Here is a 22,682-nt window from a genome sequence, read left to right on the forward strand (position 1 = left end):
AGGAAGTCTGTGTCGCGTTCTGGCCACACCAATTCCGAAAGGACATGATGCACTGCGAACATGTGTCCAAGGATGGGCCAACTAACAATGCTGAAGGGTCTGGAAAACCCATGCCCCTATGAGGAACGAACTTAGGGAGCGGGGAATTTTAGCCGGAGAAGAAGAAGGTTAAGAGGTGAATGATAGCCCTGTTAAATATTGAAAGGATGTCATATGGGGAAGGGAGCCAAGCTGTTTCTCTGCCTCCAGAGACCTAGAACAACGAACCAATGGATGCAAGCTACAGGAAAGAATTCCACCCTCAAATATTAGGAGGAACCCTTCCTGACAGTCCAGGGCCTGTTTGACAAGTGGAATAAAACTCCCTGGAGTGTAGTGAGGTTTCATTCCGGGAAATCATGTGAATATTTCCCATAGGGAATCATGGTGGAAATACTTGCCCAATAGGGAAATCATGGGGAATACTCCGAACATAGAATCATGGAGAATACTTGCCCATGAGGAATCATGGAGTAATACTTGCTCATAAGGAATCATGGGGGAATACTTGCCCATAGGGAACTCATGGGGGAATACTGCCCATAAGGGAATCTGGGGGAATCTTGCCCATAGGGAATCATGGAGTAATACTATGCCCATAGGGAAACAAAACCTCCCATAGGTACCAGGGAATACCTGCCCAAGGGAAATCAGACAGGGGAATACTTGCCCATAAGGAAAATCATGGGGAAATACTTGCCAGAGAAAAATCAGGAAACGCCAGAGGGAACAAGAAAATACATTGCCCATAGGGAATCATGGGGGAATACTTGCCCCAATAGGAATCAAATGGGGAATACTTGCCCCCATAGGGAAATCATGGAGAATACTTGCCCATAGGCATCATGTGGAATACTATGCCCATAGGGAATCATGGGGAATACTTGCCCATAAAACAGGGGAATTCATGGGGGAATACTTGCCCATAGGGAATCATGGGGGAATACTTGCCCATAGGAATCATGGGGTGCAATGGACAATTGACCCATAGGGAATCATGGGGAATCTGCCATAGGGAAATCATGGGGAATACTTGCCCCATAGAATCATGGGAAACCCGATACACATAATACTTGCCCATAGAAACAGAGAAACTCCCATAAACATAGAACGCCATAAAACATAATACTTGCCCTAGGGAATCATGGAGGAAATAATGCCCATGGGAAATCATGGAAATCTTGCCATAGGACCATGGGGAAAACTTGCCCATAGGGAACAATGGGGGAATACTGCCCATAAGGAATAAATGGGGGAATACTGCCCATCACGAATCATGAGATACTACTTCCCAGGGAACATGGGAACTTGCCCATAAAGGGAACATGGAGAACCCCAAGGACATAACTTGCCATCACGAATCCAGGGGATACTTGCCCATAGGGAATCCTGGGGGCGAATAATTGCCATAGGGAATCCATGGGGGATACTTGCCCTAGGGAATCATGGGGGAATACTTGCCCATAGGGCAACTGGAGGAATACTTGCCCATCGGGGATCATCGGAGGAATACTTGCCATAGGGAATCATGGAGGAAACTTGCCCCTAGGGAATCATGGGGGAATACTTGCCCATAGGGAATCATGGGGGCATATTGACCATATGGGAAGCATTGGGGGACTACTTGCCCATAGGGACTAGGGGGAATACTGCCCATAGGGAATCATGGGGGATTCTTTGCCCCCTAGGAAATCAGGTGGGGGGAATACTTGCCATTAGGGCATCACTGGAGTAATACTTGCCATAGGAATAATGGAGTAATACTGCTAATAGGGAATCATTGTGGAATACTTGCCCATAGGGATCATGGGGGAAACTTGCCCCATAGGGACTAATGGGGGGGGAATGGGAATACTTGACCATAGGGAATCAGGAGTATACTTGCCTAGGGACTCATGGGGGATACTTGCCCATAGGGAATCATGGGGGCCTACTTGCCCATAGGGAACTCATGGGGGAATACTTGCCCACGGGAATCATGGTGGACTACTTGCCCATAGGGAATCATGGGGGAATGAATACTTGCCCATACGGAATATGGGGGAATACTTGCCCATAGGGAATCATGGAATACTGCCCATAGGGATCCTGGAGGACTACTTGCCCATAGGACTCTGGGGGACTACTTGTCCACATACGGACTCATGGGGAATTACTTGCCCATAGGAAATCATGAGGAATACTTCCCATAGGGACCTATGGGGGACTTACTTGCCCATAGGTAATCATTGGGGAATATTGGCCCATAGGGATCATGGAGCCATACTTGCCCAAAGGGAATCATGGCGGAATACTTGTCCATTAGGGAATCATGGGGGAACCTGCCATAGGAATCATGGGGGAATTACTGCCATAGTGCATATGGGTGCATACGTGCCCTAGGGAATCATGGAGGGAATACCTTGCCCATAGGGGAATCATGGGCGTGGAATACTTGCCCATACGGAATCATGGTGGTAATACTTGCCCATAGGGAATCATGGAATACTGCCCATAGGGAAATCATGGGACTACTTGCCATAGGGAATCATGGGGGATACTGCCCATTCCGGAATCATGGAGGACACTGCCCATTCTGGGGAATCATGGAGGACTATTTCCCCTAGTGAATCATGGAGGCCCTACTTGCCCATCGGGAATCTGGGGGACATACTTGCCCATAGGGACTCATGAGGCATACTGCCCCATCTGGAATCATGGAGGAATACTTGCCCATAGGGAATCATGGGGGAATACTTGACCATAGGGACTCATGGGGGGCATACTGCCCATAGAATCATGGGGGATTCTTGCCCATACGGAATCATGGAGGGACTACTTGCCCATAGGGAGTGATCATGGAGGAATACTTGCCCCTCGGGAATCATGGAGTAATACTTGCCCATAGGGAATCATGTCGGGGAATATTGCCCATAGGAATCATAATACTTGCTGGTAGGCAAGTAATCCTTGGTGATTCTCTATGGGCAAGTATGGTTTCCCTATGGGCAAGTACTGTCATTTGTTTTAGTATGTCCCGGCTCCATTTATCCTACAGAACCCTGGGATTTGTAGTTTGGTGTTGAGCCACCATCAAGGGCCAGAATGGTGTGGGTGCCTTGGGCGTTGGAGTAGGACACTGGGAGACCTGGGTTTGAATCCTAGGTGGCTTTGGGCAAGAGGTCACACTCTCTCAGCCTCAGGGGAAGGCAATGGCACCCCCTCTGAAGACAACCTTGCCAGGGAAAACTCATGATAACTGGGGGGAAAGGACTTGAAGGAACACAACTTGAGGCACCATCACTCTTTGGCAGGGAAGTCTGGAGTCCTTGTGAAACTACAGATCCCAGGCTTCCCTGGGGAGGAGCTGCAGCCCTTAAAGCGCTGCCAGTCCCCCTTATTGCCATAGCTATTTCCAGCACAAGAGACAGCTCCCAGAGGCGGAAGGGGCGGGGCTTTGCTGCCATAGAGCAGCGGGTGCCTAGAGCGGAAGGCTCTCTCGTCGTCCTCTCTCTGTTCCAGGCCATGGCAGAGCAAGAGGGGTACTACCTGGCGCTCTCCGGGGCGCGCATCGCCTTGCAGCGCCTTCGCCACAGCGCCTCCTGCCGGGAGTTCCAGGTGCGGTGCCCGAGGCTGCAGCTGCGCTCCCTCAGCGCAGTCACGTGCTCAGTGTGGCTCGTGGCCTACGGGCTCTTCGTCCTCAGCCAGGTACCCCTAACTGCGCATGCGCACAGGCCTGGTGGGTGAGAGGGAGGGGGGATGCCTCTCCCAACCTTTGGGTCTCCAGATGATTCGGACTTCAGGTCCCAGAATTCCTGGCCATTGGCCAAGTTGGCTGGGGCTTCTGGGAGCTGAAGTCCAAAATAAGGGGAGGCCCTAAGATGATGGGAGAAACACTACCCTAAAACTTGGCCAGAGTGACCAAGTGTCCTCACACCACAAAGGAGGACCAGGCACCTCAGGATGGAGGACATTGCCACATGAAAGCTCTAAAACACATAAATATAAATCCATGCCTCTTAGGTCCAAAACACACTGCAGAAACAATCCAGTTTGAAATTGCTTTAACTGCCCCCACTAGGGAATCCTGGGCATTGAAGTTTATTTTGATATATATATATATATATATATATATATATACTATTATATATATATTTTAAAGCACAACATGAAATCTTAAAACAACACACAATGCGCACATTTACAAACACAAACTTTGAAAACATACGCACCTATAGATATATTATTAGTAATTATCAACATTTAATTGTCATTTCAGTGTGATTGGTAATGATGGTAATGATGGCCTTGCAACTACTCTTTCCCTCCTTATGTCTTTCTACTGTATACCATCCTTTCCCCTTTCTATCCTTTTAAATTTAAACCTTCTTATCCTTAACCTTCTTTCCTTTACTTCCCCTCCTCCCTATTATTATTATTATTATTAACTTTATTTATAAAGCACTAGAATAAAATGGACCTGTCAATAGCGTACATTCTAGAAAACAGAATATAATACAAAATGGAAACACAATGACATTCAACAAATTATACAAATAACAGATTAAAATAAACATCAAATACCAATCAAGTAATGTCTGGGAACGCTTCCCTGAACAGCATAGTCTTTATCTCAGTTTTAAAGCTGGGTAGAGAGGAGATGAACCTTCTTATTCTTTCTGCCTTATCTAACTTTATTCCTCCCTCGCTCACCATCCTTCCTCTTGCTCTAACCTTCTTTCATTTTCTTACTTTTTCTTCATCCATACCTGGAAATTGTAGTTTATTGTGGCACCAGAGCTCTTTCTGACAGAAGGCTAAATGTCTCACAAAACTACAGTTCCCAGAATTCCCTAACATTGAGCCAAGGCAGTTAAAGCAGTCTCAAATTGGATTATGTCTGTACTGTGTGTTTTCTGGACCTTAGCCTTGCTGTCAAAATGGAGGGCCCTTTGGAATTCCTCCTGGGCAGTAGGATGAAATGGAGGAGGGCAAGTCCTGGAAAAGGAGGAGGACTGAGTCTGGTCACCCTGCACTAAATCCATAGTTGACACTTAGGTACAGGTACAGGCAGGGTGACCAGGTGTCCTAGCCGCAAAGGAGGACAAAGCACCTCAAAATGTATGACGCTCAAGAAAAAGGGAGGACATGATCACATACAAACCTGAAAACACTAACATAAATATAAATGCATGCTTCTTAGTCATGCTCAAATTTGAAACAACAACTAGACAGGAGGTTGACATGGAGGACATGTTGTGGAAATGGAGGGCAAGTGTGGTCACCCTGCTGCACTTTCCTCTCTCAGCTCTCAAAGGCCTCTCACAGGCTTCCTCTTTCACACTCTCCATGGCTTCAGCTCCAGCCAGTGTCTCCTCAGTAGCTTCCACTGAAATCAGTGAAAGACTTTTGTTTTTATGTGCCTTCATGTCATTTCTGATTTATGGTGACTCTAAGGCAAACCTGTCATGCAAAGTGTAGAGGCACTGTTGTTGTGTGCCTTCATGTTGTTTCCACCTTATGGCAACCATAAGGGGAACCTATCATGAGGTTTTCTTGGCAAGATTTCTTCAGAGGAGGTTTGGCCGTTGCCTTCTGAGTCTGAGAACATGTGACTTGCCCAAGGTCACCCAGTGGGTTTCATGGATGAGCGAGAATCGAACCCTGGTCTCCAGATTCATAGTACAACACTGAAACCACTACGCCATAACTAGCTGCCCCCCATAGTCCAATGCTAAAACCACTACACCACATTGGCATTTACCTCCAAGGTTATTGATTATGCTAGTATTCTAGATCAGCAAAATATACTTCAATAAGTAACCTCTCCTGGCCTAGACCAATCTGCAGGAAAATCATTCACTGATGCACAGATACCTTACAAAATGGACCTTCTTTCTCCCCATGCAGCTGCATGGCAGGGGATTGGGCTGGATGTCCCTTGTGGTCACTTCCAACTCTATGGACTTTACTACACAGAGAAATTTGGAGGGAAATTGGGGGTTTAAACAGAGATTATCCTGTGAAACCTACGATTATGATTTTCACACACATCACAATTAAAGAGCCATTATCCCCGGAATAACCAAGCAATGAACAGCAACAAATCATTCATGGAATTTCTCAGTGAATCATTTATTTATTGCCTGGTTTATTGCCTGGTTATACCCAGAATAATGTCTCTTTAATCCCAATGTGTGTGAAAATCTTAATCGCGATCTCTCTTTTAACCCCGATTTCCCCCATGTGATGACGTCTATGATTCTATGATACCCAGTAAAGTAGATGGGGGAGGAAAGTATGATTGTGGCAGTAGTGTCAGTCTTGCCTAAGAGTGAATGTGTGTGCCTTTAGGCTACCTAATTTCATAGGGTTTTCTTAGTCAAGGAATATGCCAGTTCTTTCCTCTGAGCACCTGATATTCATTGGTGGCCTCCTACACACATCCAAGTACTAACCAGGGCTGACATTTAGCTCCCAGGATCAGATGGGACCTGGTGCCTTTAGAGGATTCAGGCCTCTTAACTAAGTAGTGATCATGAATGAGGAATAATTGCCTAGATTTACTGACCTGTAACTATTTTGGATGCAGGATCACACTATTGGACTTCAGGCATATCATGGCATAACTCATTAGAAAATACATTAATGCTGTGCTAAGGTGGAACTAGTGTGGTGGTATAGTTTAAGTGTTGGACCAGGGATTGAATCCCTGATCAGCCATGAAAATCCACTGGGTGACTTTGGGTGAATCACACCCCCTCAGTCCTAGACAAAGGCAATGGCAAACCCCATCTGAACAAGTCTTGCCAAGAAAACCCCGTGACAAGGTTTGCCTTAGGGTCGCCATAAGTTAGAAATGACTTGAAGGCACATAACATCAAGAAGGGAAAAATCAATAGGAAAAGAGGAAGACCACATTACAGATGGGAAGAAGCAGGGCTGTTAATAATATAGTGTCTTGAGCATCTCTCTTATTCATAGGGTTGCTGTAAATTGAAGCTGATTTGGTGATAATTAATAACAATATATAACAGTTTGCAATGTTTGAATATTGCAAGTTTGTCTTGGAAAAGGCTTGGCTTCTGAGCTCTAAAATACCTGTAATACTGTATCTATCGTTAAGAATGCTGATGTCTTAATCTATTGCTGGATAGTCCATATTCTTGTGCTGCAAGAGTAGACCTATTCCTATGTTGTAAGAATAAAGCATGCCTGTTCACTGTTAATTGTTTCATATTATATGTTTAATTCTCCTGCCTTTTCTTCTGAGCACAAGGATAATACCTTATGCCCCACTCCCACAACTGTATACATTTGTTTTATACCTGAGGCCTTAATATTAGTCTCTGTACTACATCAGAAGAAGGAATTTATAGCTATAAAAGCTCATGCTAAAATGTGTGCTGCCACATTTCATTTCCCCCTCACTTCCCTTTCTCTTATTTTTTTCACAATGGGCCCGTGAACAGATGTTTGCATGAGCATGAATTCGTTCCATATTTTAAAAAAGCTTGCATAGCCTGCCTTTCCTTTGAAAATTTGTTTTACAATGTGTTGTTCAATGTACTAGTTAAATGGATAGAAACACAACTGGCTTCAGTTTGGTCCATTATTGATTTCACTTGTCTGTTCCTAACTTGTTTTCCATTGCAGAACAGTTTACCACTCTCTGCTGCTATATTCATCACACTGATCGGCTTGCTTGTGTACCTGCACTTTGTAAAAATTGACCAGGAGTCCCTGCTGATTATTGGCTCACTTGGAATACAGATGACATCATCTTATGCATCTGGCAAAGAGAGTACAACTTTTATAGAAATGAGCCAGGTAAAAGATGTGGTCATCAATGAAGCCATCTATATGGTAAGCATTATTTATTTATTTATTTATTTATTATTTCTTTACTATAGATGCTAAGAAAGCTCAAGCAAGATGAATTGTTTGTCTGAAAATAAGTTTGTTTTTGTTTTGTTTTTGAACAAAGGAACTGTGGATGGCAATGTGTTCTATAGTAATGAAGGCAAGGCCAGAAAAATTATATATTTTAGCTCAGGCTTTGAGAGTCTCTGCCTCTCCAGAGTTGGTCGGACCACAGCTTTGATCATCCCTGACCAGTTGGCTAAGGGGAGGACCACACGTTCCCTGTCTTTGCTTCAGCTGATCTTGAAACAAGGACAATCTGAATGGAGCCTCACCAACAGATTTCAATGGGTTGTAGATGGTTGCAGAACTCCCTGCTAAGAGTTGAGGTTGTGTTCCTGATGCAGTTAGAAAATAAGAGGTGCAAAGCCCTCTTCCACTTCCACATGAACAGTCTCCAGGATGACCTCAGCCTAAGAAAATTTACTCTTAAGATACTAGTGCAGTCTCAGAGTTATTCGAGAAGACAGCAGAAGGGAATGAGATGTGATACACACAGTCTGTGATGAAAAAATGCAGTGATTCATGAAAAGACAGGAATGGTAAGAAAGAGGGGGCTCTTGAGCAAATGATTATGGGAGAATGGACTTTTGTTCCCCACATGCCATTCAGGTACAGTGGTGCCTCGGGATACGAAATGATCGGGTTACGAAATTTCCGGGATACGAAAAAGTTGGATTGGCAAAAACTGTTTCGGGTTACGAAATATTTTTCGGGTTACGAAATTCATTTCGGTGCGAAATTCAAATGCTGCAAAGTGCAGCTATAGGCTTTCCAGTGCTAACGGAAAAGTGTTTCGGGTTACGAAATTTTCGGGTTACGAAAGGAATGGCGGAACGAATTAATTTCGTAACCCGAGGCACCACTGTAGTTTAGAAACATAAAAACGCCTACTAGAGGCAGTGGGCTCATATGTGTTTATGATTATAATTTCTTGTCCGACAGTATAGCTATTCAAGCAGAGATCAGCAACATACAGCCTGCAGGTTACACATGGGGCTTGTCCTATTCCCTCCTCTTTAAAAATTGGCCCCAAATGGTCAATCGCTGTTCCCAGAGGCTTCCAGGAGCAGTAGTTGAGCACAGAACTGCTCTCTGAACCTGCCAAAACACCTGGAATAGGAACTGGAAGTAGGCTTCCAGTCATTTCTGATTATTGGTTTGGCCTGATTTCATATGCCTCTGGGGTGTTGTGGACACTGGGTCCTCAGTGCTTGTGTTTGCCCACCAGCCTTAAAGCTGAAAAAAGCAGTATCGTTCTTCTAGTATTTGAAGGAGGTTAGGAAGCTGTTTTAAAGGCCTAATTAATACAGAGGTAGGTTCACTTTGGGGTTGCAACAAGTCGGAACCAACTTGAAGGCATACAACAACAATAATTACAGAAATTGTTTTAGTGTTATTAGTTTGAAGATTCAGCTCTTGCAATTTAATGCCGTTATGATGTGATTCCCTGACATTTAATCTATCATGAAATATATACCTGACATGTGCTTATTTTTGAGGACTTGATGTTATTATTGGTAATAGATAATAACAATTTTCTTTTGTTTCTTCTATTTGTGTTTTCTTTTTGTTCTTTCCCCCCTTTTTTTTGGTAGCACAAGGTTATCTATTATCTATGCATTCTTCTCCAAGACCCTGTGGAACCTGATGTTGTTTCTGAGGTAGTACCACTCTTTCAGGTGAGTCACTGGAGTTTTGGTAGGAATTTTTATTCCTTGATATCCACCCTTGCTGGGATATGACTTGGAGCCAATCTGTTTGGCTTCAGTTATGTTTTCCATAGTACACTTAAGAACATTAGAAATAGAAATATATGTGTTAGCCCATCCACTGTTCACTGTCGCTTCTTATTTTACAGAACTCTGCAGTGCTACGTGATCTTGTTATTGAACCAACTGTCCAAGAACATGACTATTTGCTAGTTTGCAATTCACTGATTTGTAGTTAACCACAACTTAGATATTGCAGTGACATGCTCAGTTAAGCATGGATTGACTGCTGAACTTTCTAGATAGTTAATTTTGCACAGGTAGGTGGGGCCACTAACCCTTGCCACCCTTTGGTGCATTTAAGCCTCTGTTTTTCTCAGTTATGTTAGTTCTAAAGAATACAATTTACCACTTCAGTGAGCCTATTAAAATGGATAGAATTAACCTGCTTTTCTGTGAAACTCCCAGTGGCAGCTTTCATTGAGATGACCTCCAAAGCGGACTTTATACCAAGATGCTTTCAGGAACTCAAAAAGTCAATAGAGAGCACAGGATTTGGTTTGGGGTGGAAAATGCCTGTTTGCGAATGAAATACAGAAACATTAATTTGCCCCTTCATCTTTGGCCCAGCTCAACATTAATAGCTCATCATCAGTTTTCTGTCAGTTCTTCAGTCTTAGTGCACATGGATTCTAGGCTGCTGTGTGTTTTGTGAAAATTTCCAGGGTGGTAGTTCCGTTAGTCTCTTATTTCAAAAACAAAAAGAAATCTTGTGGCGCATTAAAGGATTATGTTTTATTTTGTGTAAGATTTTTTTAGACTACAGCCCACTTGATCAAATGCATGTAGTGTTGCCTCTACAGCCAGATATCTATATACATGTTTGGGGAGAAGGAAATGCAAGGGAATTGAAATACGAAAGGTATGAACGTTTACAAATATCCCAAAAGCGGTTGCTCTACACACCGTTGGTGAGATTAAAACCCTTTGTCCCTGTTTAAGCCACAGAAAAGAGAGCTGACCTTGATAAATTCTTGTTTAGCTGTTTCTTGTAGGAATCTTTATTTGAAGTTCTCTAACTTTGAGCTCCTTTTGATCAAGGATGGATAGTTAAGGTTGAGGAACAGGATACATAGAGGTTCCACGCTCTCTTGTGTCTTGAATAGGAACAGGCTTTTTAGCTCAGGAAATGTTATTTGACTCATTTAGGTAGCAATGTTAGTTTCCCCTTTCAGCTTTTGTGGCTAAATGAACACTGTTCAAGTGTTCTTTTGTTTGCTTTTCCCTCTGCCAATACTGATTACAATCCTGTGCCCTCAAGAGCTCAGACAGTGGAGTGGTTTCCAACTCTGCCTCTCCAGATATTTTATACTCCATTACTCAGGATTGGTTGGGTTTCTGGAAGTTGGCCTAAAACTTGGAAGGCCAAAATTTGGGAAGCAGTGGGCTTCATGAACTTTTATAACGTGGACTGGAGTAAGGCCTTTTATACCCTACCTATGCAATTTCCATGTGGGCTGAAGTCCTTTTTGACTACGGTTGCTGTTAAAATAATTGATATTTGTGTCTTTTCCATTTCTGTTTCCACGTATTTTCTTCTCACTTTAGCATATATATAAAGCACATATATAAACCTGCTCACTGAGGCAATATTCCATACACATAACCAAACGGGCTGCCAATTTTTTTTATCCCAAATAAAACTGCCTAATCTTTAAGATGTCACAAGACTCCGTTGATTGTACTTATTCTGCGGTTGATCACATGAGTAGAGGAAGAGTTAGATGAACATAATAAATCAGAACTGAAAAAAATTCTTCTCTGTAATCATTTACATTTTGCTGTTACATTTGCAGCTGTGCATATGCAATTTTTTGCTATTTTTAAACTTTTCTTGTTAGTTTCCTTAAACCTTGGAAAGGCAGGATAGGTATTTTTCAATTAAATAAACAAATCCTTGACATTTTAAAGCCAAAATCTTATACTGTACACAGATACCTTCCTTTCATATAATGTGTGTGCTGTCTTGGGAAAGGTCACATCACAGAATGAACACTGTTCAAATTGCAAGAAAGCTGAATTTGATTCTGTAAGACTGCCCTTCTCTTCATTATGCATTTAGGACTATCGCGGCATATATTCAGAAATATAAATATACATTTACATTACATAAATGTTTATTAAGGATTATTAAACATATTCAGTTATTTAACTGAGTAGAATTTTTTTTAATTGGACATGTCACTGGCAAAGAATCTAGGTACCACATTTTGGGGAAGGAACTGCTTAAGATATTTCTCTAAGCACTATACAAAACTTTGTTACTTGTTCATGATAAACTGATACATACAAGAAATATCCATAACAATAATTGAAAATTGGTTTTCATAGAATATCATTAATAATTCTTTTGAGTATCATTAGTCTGTAGTAAATTTTTCAAAAGATGTATGAGTTTGTCAAAGTGAAATATACATGGAGAAGCTGGGGACAGAAACTAAGGCAACATGCACACTGCAGAAATAATCCAGTTTGACAGCCCTTTAACTGCCATTACCCAATCCTTGAAATTCTGGGAACTGTAGTTTGCTGTGGCCCCAGAGCTCTCTGACAGAGAAGACTAAATGTCTCAGCAAACTACCGTTCCCAGAATCCCCTAGCACTGAGCCATGACAGTTAAAGTGCTGTCAGACTGGATTATTTCTGCAGTGCAGATGCAGCCTAAGCCACGAAACAGGCACAGTACTGATTTGAGCCACGGAGTCATCCTTTCCTGTGCAGTTAATATGTATACATATGAATATGCACACATATATGTCTATATCCCGCCTTTGTCCCAGCATGGGGTTCAAGGTGGTAATCAAAAGAGCTACCGCCACCCCTTGAAGCATGACAGCATTATCTCATTATGGTAGGAGTTTTGCTTGCTCTGTGTAAAGTTTCCCATTCTTTTGGTTATAAAAAGATAACTAGAATGACACATTTTCATTTTTCTGACCCTCTCTCATCTCTTTTATTTATAGAGCTCGAAGCCACGTCTAGACTGTCTTGCAGAAGTGTATAAAAGTTGCCAGGAGATCCTGGAGCAGAGAAAGAAATCTTGATGCCACTTTTTAACACAAAATATTTATTAAGGTAGAATGTTTACTGTAGTGCCAGCACTAACAAATATTTATGAAGGCATTTACAAGCAGGCATGTCAATGAACTTCATCACATGAATAACTAGATGGCACTGGATTCTGAAGAAATTTGCTAGTACTTTTTCTTGGGCAAGGACTGAATGCACAACCTTGAAATGTTAGAGAAAAACATGACTAAAGCAGGTCCCATGTTTTCTTTTGTCAACATGATGATGATGTAAGAAACTCAATGATAATCTTTTCTGTCAAAAATTAACTTTTCCCAAGTCATTGGAAATGTACAAGAAGAGTTTAGCAGGAATTTTTGGAATCAGAAAATTGACCCCTTTCTTAACTGAAATAAATGGAAGAAAGAAATCTGGCAGAACTGTTAAGTTTCATTTTCTGAAGCCAGCTAATTTGGCTTATGAGACATGCTTATGTCCCTGTGGTACAGGTAGACACTCTCTTATCTGGAATTCTGAAATCCAAAATACTCCAAAAAATGGAACTTTTTTTAATGGGTGATTGAGATAGTGACACCTTTGGTTTCTGATGGGTCAATGTAGACAAACTTTGTTTCATGCACAAAATTATTTTAAATATTGCATGAAATTACCTTCAGGCCATGTATATAAGGTGTATATGAAACATTAATGAATTTTGTTTTTAAACTTATATCCAATCTCCAAGATATCCCATTATGTATAACAGGCCTTGGTATCTGCTGGAGTTTGATTCCAGGATCCCCTGTAGATACCAAAATCTGTGGATGTTCAAGTCTCATCAAATACAATGGTGTAGCAAAATTGTCTCTCTTATATAAAATGGGAAAATCAAGGTTTGCTTTTGGGAATTTACATTTCTTTGCATATTTTAAAATTTGTCAATAGTTGAATCCATGGATATGGCGGGCTGGCTGTACATATATGCAAATATAGATATTCCAAAATATTAAAATACAAATTCCAAAATCTGAAATCAAAAACACTTTTGGTCTCAAGCATTTTAGATAAGGGATACTCAACCTGCTTACTGTATACCTGCTTACACACTCAGGTTTGCCATTAGCCTTATGTCATTACTAAAGGTAAAGGTATCCCCCGTTGACAAGTCGTGTCCAACCATAGGAAGCAGTGCTTCCCATTACTAAGCCGAAGAGCTGGCATTGTCAAAGACTTCTTTGTGATCATGTGGCCAACATGATTGCACAGAACACTGTTTACCTTCCCACTGAAGGGTACCTATTTATCTACTTGCATTTGCATGCTTTCAAACTGCTAGGTTGGCAAAAGCTGGGGCTAGTGATGGGAACTCACCACATCATGTGGCACCTAGGCCTTGGACTGCCAATCTGCCAATCTTGCAATCAACAGAGTCAGTGTCTTAACCACTTGAGCTACTGTGTCCCTCTGTGTCATTACCATTTGATTGAAATGTTTGTAAATAAAACTTTTTCCTCTTGTGTTTTGCTAGCAGTTTCCTGTACCTAATGTTGTGAGGCTATAAGATCGTTGTATTTACTAATTCATAAGCAATGCAGATCACATGAAGTTTTTGCTATCTTCTACAGAACACATATCTTAACAAAGGCCCAGTAGAACTTTAGATTCATGGGATTTCTTGAACAACGATGTACTCCTTCCTCCTCCATTGCACAGATCGTTCTAAGCTGAAGTAGCATCTGCATGGTGTTGTTTGTTATTAAATGCCTTCAAGCCGACCTCAACTCATGGGGACTTTATGGATGACTTCTCCAAGACTCCCTGTCTTCTACTGCTCTGCTTCAGTTTTGCAGACTCATGCCATGATCTCACTAATTGAATCTAGCCATTTGACACACATTCCTCCTCGCTTTCTTCTGCCTTCAACATTTCCCAGTATTGTTGCCTTTTCTAATGAGCCATGCCTTTTCACGAAGTGGCCAAAGACGACAGACTCAATTTGATCATCTTGGCTTCTAGGGTATGTCAAACATCTGCTTATACCATCCAAAAACTAACAAATTCACATAGAATAAAACAACACAAGAAAAATATCTTGCTTTGCTTGTAGTTACATTTATTAGCATCACTAGCAACTCAGTACAGTTTGCCATAGCCTTTTCTATACAGGACAGCAGTTGCAAAAACAATGGCATCTTTTACTCTGATATCTCAGTGCTACAGCCAATGTTTGTTTAGGGTCAGGTAGTTAGAATTAAATAGAACAGGTTCAAATTTCATGTGCATCAAGTAATATGCTGTTATAAATGTGCTTCCATTCCCCATCTGTAAAATGGCAGTACAGTATTGAATTAGTGCCTACTGTTGTTGCAGTGGAAAAACTAACTACAGTAAAAGTATTTTTAATTTGCAAATTACTTTATAAAAATGAATTACTCTTTCCTAATGAGGGGTACTTCTGGAACGACTTGCCAGTAATTCTTAGAATGAATATTAACGTACATGAGAGTGTGGAGTGCATAGGTACAGCTTCCTATGAAAGGAAGCTGAAAAATGAACCTTCTAAAATAGTGGCTGAGGGCAGATAAAATGCAGCCGTCCAAATAATCCTAAATAAAATGTGCTAACTAATAAAGAGAAAAATAATTGAAACAAAGCAAACACTTGAGAGTTATCTGCTTCTCACAGTTTTATCAGGCTTTGCCTTTTTAAAAAGACACCTTAAAAGGATACTGTCATAAGATATGCACAAGTACTTTTTAATTACTAATTTGTGCCTAATGAAGTTTGAAGCAAAAGCTCAGCCAAACAGGTAGTCACACCCATTCACACAAGTACTGCATGTGACTAAAGGATCAACATAATTAGTGGGGAGGAATACATCCTTTTGAACTGGAAGATGGATTTGCAGCAACATGCCATAGAGATGTAGATCTTATTTTAGCCTGCTGCTAAGCTTCCAGATGGGCACCTTGTTTAAGATGTACAAGCAGATGCACCACTGTATTTACTCAGCATACATATAAAAGATTCCACATATCTGGGGTTTCCTTTCTATGATTCCTGCCCTTCCACTGCCTGTAGTAGTTACCATATGCTCAGAGATAATGGCTATATCTATTGAATTAAATAAGCATTATTTGTAAATTTTACTCTGCTATAGAAATTTTCTATAGCAGAGTAAAATTTACAGATTAGCATACAAATACAAGTAGATAGGTGTATACATTTTCCCCAGGAAAAAAAAAATCTCACAGTAGTACTTGCAACCGATGTCACAATATCCATCTATCAGTTTTGTCACAAGTGATAATAGAAATTAAGAGATCATTACGTAGGAAAAAAAGAGTAGAATTGAGAAATGGATAGATCTCTATCCACTTCCTCTTGTTGGAAGGAAGTAGGAGTTCAGAAAATCACAACTGCTTTAAAAAATAAAGACAAATCAACATTATATACCTTTCCATATCAAAATGAACTCAGTACAAATGCCAGTAGTGAGCACTTCCAAAAATAAATACTGTCTAGTGGTTACAACATTATAACTGCACTTGAGACTGTGTATGATAAAATGCACCTCTACGGCAAGAGCCTAAGGATTGTCCTTAATGTCCAGTAGGCAGATGCTATGCTATAGGATCTCTGTTCTGTAGACACATTCGACTTATTCTTTTTCAGTCACTCAAGCATTTGCCAAATCCCTGCAACATGTTTGGTTACCTAAATTTTAATAAAGTTTAAAATTAATATGTTGAATTTTCTATTTGTCAGCTGTTGGATTTATGAAAGCCGGTCAGGAATGGATTGATGAATTAGTACTCAAAAGAGGTACCCATTTTTCTATGCTTAGTCTAAAGGATAGTTTTTAAATGTGAGCCAAACTAGAGTCATGCAGTTGGAAGGACCCCCTTTAAACATTAAGGGACAACTCTTGCCTTAAGATTCACTAACCATTTTTTAAGTCACCTGGACACGTTTTTGAGTTCTCAGGGCTGCTTGCTTGACATGAGCTGAGAGACTGGTTCAATGCACATGAATGAACACACACACAGATGGGATTGGTGACGGATGTGGTTGCTAAGCTTTCTAGACCCTGACTGAGATTGCTGCTTTTCTACTACCATTCATATCACGGAAGCAGCAATTCCAGCTGCATAGGATATTGGGGGGGAAGGCAAATCCTAATTGCAATTCCTGTCCTGAAGCTGCTAATGAAAAGGAGGAGGCCTTTCCTCACCATTTTGCAGTGGCCAGTTGGGCTGTAAAGAGAGGTGAGTGGGGCTCCCTAAAGTTTCTGAGACATGTATAAGGAAGGATTGGTTGCCCTCTCTTAAAACTTTCATATACCAAGCTATCTTTCCCTGAAACACTCCAAAAAAGAAATATACCAACTAGTCGAGACAACTCACTTTATTGCTAAACTGCTCTTATCATCCTTAGGCAAATATTGAACATGAATCCCTTTTCCTGTATATCCCTGACCCCTTGTTTTATTTTTCTGACCTGAGTACGTGGGACACACATTTTATTTCACATGTGTTCTAGATATCCTATCAGGCGTGCGCCTACTGTCAACATATAGTCCCCCAATTATGTTTTTCAGGCCCTTTAATGATAAAAACCCCCAGATTTTTAATAAAAAATATATATTAACCCCCCCCCCCGCCCCCACTCCAGCTTGAAGGTGTAAGCAGCAATTTTGCCATGTTTTTATCTCCTGACCTAGCTGCTTTTTGTTCAGGAGAGACTTTTTCAAACCAAAACTAAACTGGAATTTGTCTAAACTAGAAGAGGGCATAAGGGTGTGCATTCCTCTGCCATCTTGCAGGGATATATGGCTCTCCAATATGCTCTCTGTCTGGCAGGGGATGTTGTTCCCAAACCCAGTCAGTTGCCCACCTCTGCTTTATATAATTCTGAAACTAACAGTGTATTCTTCAAGAAGTCTTGGACATTAGGTTGGAAGCAACTCCCTTAGTGGGAATTACTACCCTGGAAGTTCGGTTTGATTGGAATCTTAGCTTTCTTTTAAATATGGCAGGTTCCTTAAAGCTTTCTCACATTCCATTCAAGGTCTTTTCTTCCTATTAACATACTGATATGTTTACTTCATAGTGCTGAAATTATGGGTAGCATTGTGTTCATGAATTATGATGGCAGAATTCTGACATGTAATCACATTTCACTTTTATGGTCATTGTGAAGGTAGGAAGTCTCTACTAACCACATAACAACCAAACATCTCTACAAAGCCTACCTTTTAAGCACTACACTCCTCCCAACATGGGCATTTCTGTGTTGCTGAAGAGCAGGGGAATGAGCAGGGAGACATCCGGCTCTTTTCCAATAACAGGATGACTGTTGTATGTCCAGCTTTTGGAAAAGAGATGAACATGTCTGCTCACATTCCCTTACTTCCAGCAACATGGAAAAGGCCATTTTGGGGTGAGCTACACTGCTTAAAAGGTAGATTTTAGGGAGTAGCATCAGGAGATGCAGTTACATCTCTATAGGTATCGATCTCGACCACTATATTAAGGGGTAGATGAGATCACAGCTGGAAGCAGAATCCACATGACAATTTCCTTCTTGTGAGCTACAATATTACTCTTGATGTGACATCATATGCTGCATTTCCTCATCTTTTGTCCACAACATTGGTGGCTGAAAAACTGGACACTTTAAAATGGCAGATCATTTAGGCAACCATAGCCCATTTGCTCACAATGTTCACATTGATCTCTTCAACAGTACTTGTTAAGTACAGCTGCTTGGTTAGAGACATGCATCCATCTTTTATGTGTGCCCGTACACACATTTGATATAGTATGTGAGGACTTTTTTTTTAACTGCTTAACTCCTGTTGAAAACTAAGTTCAGTTTTTGGCTTATCTGTCAAAACAGTGATAGGCCAACCTTCAGCTCACATTGGCCTACACTCCAGGGGCCAGAGGTGCATTTTTCCTACATACCACCAGTCTCCATGCAGGCTCTATGAGCACAATTTAGCAGCAGCATCCAGGGTGGACTGGATAACATTTTGCTGTCCAGATGTTGTTGGGATTGTATCTTCCATTAGCTTTAGCCAGCTTAGACAGAGCTAGATGCATAACCAATGGTCTAACAACATCTGGAGGGCTACAAGCTGCCCACCCTGATTCACATTTATGTAGCATAAATGAGTATGAGTAGTTGAGTAACATGATTGTGCCATTAATATATAAAAGCTAAAAGGAGGAGTAAACATTAAAATTGTGTCTCAGAACTGTATGTCTGTAGAGACACATGTAGGAGTTTATGGGTGAGGTGCTTATTGTGCCTAGAATAAAATGTAGTGGGGACACGGCAGACAAACAAAATTGTTTTGTGGGTCTGGACTTCTCTAATCTGTCTCAAGTCCTTCCAACCATATTTCCAAATTCAGCATGCTTGTAAAAAAATCATTGATGGTAGAGGAAAATCCTCAGGCTATCAATTTTCTCTTCTAGGCTTTCTCTTTGAAGGCCAGTTTTTGCACTGCCCCTCTTTCTCAGAGTACTAAAGATTATGCAGGTATGAAAATGCAGGCTGTTGGGTGGGTAGGAGTTATCTATCAATTTGCTTTCCCATGTCTCTCTTTAAAAGCAACAACATGTCACTCAGTATAGTGATAATTGGCAAACAAATTGGCAAACTACCTCTTGAGTATTCCTTGCCTTTGAACACTCTATGTACAACCCGATTGTACATACAGATGTACACATAGCAGTTGCCAACTATTTTATGTGAAGTCTCTAATCCAGCGTGTGTAACATTTATAATACTGTTGGCATCCACTGAGATAAGTGTATTGTTGTAAGATGGTCTCATACTACACTGGGCATTATATAATGCTATATAAATGCAATCTAAAGTCATTTACCTAGCTTGCTTCTGGGAACAAGAAAGTGAAACAAAATGGAAAAACCAGAATCTTTAGATAAATAGAGAAAAGTGGAGAATAAAGTTAGACAGTCAAGTGACAGATACCCTAAATCAAGCTTCCTGTTTAAGAAGTTAAGAGTGGATAAACATAGATATAGTAAGAAGTGAATTAATACTTGAGAATATGAATGGGAACATAAGGACCTAAATCCAACTGCATGCCCCAAGTAGAGTAGATCCTAGGGATTAATTGGCAAGTGGTAAGTCAAAGTTTAAATAAATCCCACTGATTTACTGGACGAAGTCTAATTGGGGTTAGCAACTGTATTTAGGCCAATATCATTCGGAGATTAGGTTGCTATAAAGATTTTAGCAGTAGATGTTATCTGAGGAAATACGCAATATCTAGTGGATGAAAATTAGTGAGCAATTCTAATATATAAACAAGTTGTGAAAATAACTTCAATATAAATGCAGGCTGAGAGGATTGAACTTGTGAAGCTCCTTAAAGAAGTGAGTGCATGGTTGAAGTGGTCAAGAGGTAATGCAAATCTTAAGATAGAAAGTACAGGGGAGTGGAGAATGTGGGAGTGGGAAATATAAAAGATAACACCTCCCTTTTCTAGCTCTGATTCTTAAGGAAGAAAGAGTATCAGCTTTAAACAAGCTATTAGGAATGTTGCACTTCATCAGAGAGGTAGACCTGGAGTCTGCCTGGTTAACAGGGCACATAACCATTGAAATCACAGCATTTTTCAGTTCACAGTGTGCAAGACAACCCTGAAGGGCACTTAGAATAGTCTTTACAGCAAGGTAGGTCCCTTAGTGGTCCGGGGCAGTGAAGGAAAGAAAGACCTGCTTTCAAGTTCCATGAGCTTCTTAGTAGATGATGCACTCCATGGTGAACTGATGATCTGAGCAGGTGATGCAGGAGACAGGTGTGGCATTGAAGAACAGTAATTAATATAGGTGGCAATAAGGAGAGTCACCTCAACAATCTATTGGGAAAGTGAAAGGGGAAAAAATTCAATTAACATTAACATTCTTGGCTCTACCACAAATGTATCCAGGCTCTGCTTTAACTGAAAATACTCTACAGTAGCCACTGCAAAGCAGTCTGCAGCTGCAAGCACACAGAGAAAGAGAGAACTTTCAAGCTGATGTATTAGCTCCAAATTTCTTCCCCTTCACCCTGGGTATGGACTGCCAGGCTCCGAGATCTGGGAAACCTACTTCAAATACTGAGAGTAAGGGAGAGTCCCTGAAACCTGGTAGAAATGCTGTGGGTTGATGTGGAGAAGATTTCAAGGATTAAGTGTGCCCCTTTCTGAAAGCTATCTGATACACATGGTTTATGAACATAAATGGTCTGTAAACATTTTTGGGCAAATGCCATGTCCCACAGAGAAGTTTGCATAATAAAGTTGGAAGGACAATTAATAAGAATTGCAAGTAAATATATTGCTGTCATGTCAATAAAACAGAAATTAGGGCACAAAGAAGTATGGTAAATCCTAGGCTATTCTTTTAAAACACAGAATGAAACTCCTGCATTCTTATTTTGAATCAGTAATTTAATTTAGATACATAGCTTTACACAACAGCTCAGGATGAGCAACATTTATAAGCCAGGAATAAAAGAAGAAGAGGACCATCTAACTAAAATAAATGTCTATCCGTAAGTCCTGTGGAACATATTAGAGTCTGGGATTTGTCTAGAAGAATGACAATAACTTTGTCTACTTGATAGCCAATATATTATGTCATTCTTTGCTGTCCATGTTGAGAAGGGGAAACAGATACTGTCCGTCTAAAATTCCAATTCATTTTTGCTTAATAAAAAGGAATTTCCCCCTTATGTTTTGCTTTAGACTCACAGCTATTTTTAAACTTCACAGTCATTTTTGCTTAACAAAAAGGGGTTTTGTTTGTTAGTTTTGCTTAGAATCATAGAATCGTAGAGTTGGAAGAGACCACAAGGGCCATCCTGTCCAACCCCCTGCCATGCAGGAAATCTCAGTCAAAGCATACCCGATAGATGGCCATCCAGCCTCTGCTTAAAGACTCACCTTTACAGCTGCCATTGTAAAAAGTAGTTTTTCAGGAGTGGCTTTGCTAGAACATCTCTCCTTCATTTGACTGACTACAATCATAAAGTCGTCATGATAGCCTCCAAAGGTCAGCACAGAAGAGTATGAGTAAGCCAATTTTAAGTGCTGCATAAAAAACAAAAGACAGACAAGTAGAGACTCACCTTCCCCTTCCTCTACTACATGCTTTTAAAACATGAATCAGATGTATAAGATTGGTACCTATATTCTATAACAGAGCCACATATACAAAATATTGGTGCCATATACTTAAGAGACCTAATTAAGGGTTGATTGCTACATTATGTTTTTTTTATTAAGATGTCCATGTGTATAAAAAACATAGGTTGGAAGGAGTAACTCCTAGTATGTATTTTCATTGTGAATCAAGTTTGGATTCCTGCTTAGCCATGGAAACCCATAGGGTGACCTTGAGCAAGTCACACTTTCTCAGTCTTAAGAGGAAAGCAATGGCAAGCCCCCTCTCTAAGGAACTCTTGCTAAGAAAATCCTGTAGCCAGGTTCTTGTTGTATGCTGAAGGCACAGAACAAAAACGAAACAAATTGTGAAGGTCAGTATTGATTTCCTGACACAAAAATCTTCACGTCTATATCCATGCCTAAGTAATCACATTGTGTGCTTCCCTTAGAAGAAGCAAGTTGAAGCTCAAAGTGATCTTAATAGAGTAATCTGCTTATGGAGGAAAAAGATTTTATGACACTATAAAATTCAACCACTGTGCTGTTGCAGTCATGAGCCCATGCAAAAGGTGAAGGGGAAATTTGTTCTGGCATATAAGAGCAGTATGGCTCACATCATCATGTGTATATGTTCATACATGAGAATGGGCATTGGAGCACAAAGTACGAAACACCAAAATTAGTTCACTGATAGCTTTGGGAAAGTCTGTCAGCTTGAATTTCTCAAAGGAGATAACAATGACTACCAGTGGAATGGTATTATGTTATG

General features: G+C 40.8%; 3 protein-coding genes across 5 annotated transcripts in view; 1 reads left to right on the forward strand and 2 right to left on the reverse strand.

Moving 5' to 3' along the window:
- Positions 1–22,682, reverse strand: part of ARG2 (arginase 2) — a 181,836-nt gene that overhangs the window by 20,515 nt on the left and 138,639 nt on the right. The window lies entirely within an intron of this gene.
- On the forward strand, positions 3,495–14,812 carry PIGH (phosphatidylinositol glycan anchor biosynthesis class H). The gene is made up of 5 exons (XM_042438876.1): positions 3,495–3,726; positions 7,675–7,884; positions 9,540–9,623; positions 12,677–12,788; positions 14,348–14,812. The coding sequence occupies exons 1-4, from the start codon at positions 3,544–3,546 to the stop codon at positions 12,755–12,757; spliced, it is 558 nt and encodes a 185-aa protein (XP_042294810.1). The 5' UTR covers positions 3,495–3,543; the 3' UTR covers positions 12,758–12,788; positions 14,348–14,812.
- The window catches only part of PLEKHH1 (pleckstrin homology, MyTH4 and FERM domain containing H1), a 75,293-nt gene continuing 72,040 nt past the window's right edge, over positions 19,430–22,682 (reverse strand). For all 3 annotated transcript variants that reach the window (XM_042438835.1, XM_042438843.1, XM_042438829.1), the window contains exons 29-30: positions 21,692–21,838; positions 19,430–20,620 (exon numbers count right to left, since the gene is read on the reverse strand). In XM_042438835.1, coding sequence (XP_042294769.1) covers positions 20,426–20,620; positions 21,692–21,838 — 342 coding nt within the window. In that variant the 3' untranslated portion in view covers positions 19,430–20,425. The remainder of the gene's footprint in view (positions 20,621–21,691; positions 21,839–22,682) is intronic.

Source organism: Sceloporus undulatus, chromosome 1 (assembly GCF_019175285.1).
Source record: "Sceloporus undulatus isolate JIND9_A2432 ecotype Alabama chromosome 1, SceUnd_v1.1, whole genome shotgun sequence".
Classification (NCBI taxonomy): Eukaryota; Metazoa; Chordata; class Lepidosauria; order Squamata; family Phrynosomatidae; genus Sceloporus; species Sceloporus undulatus.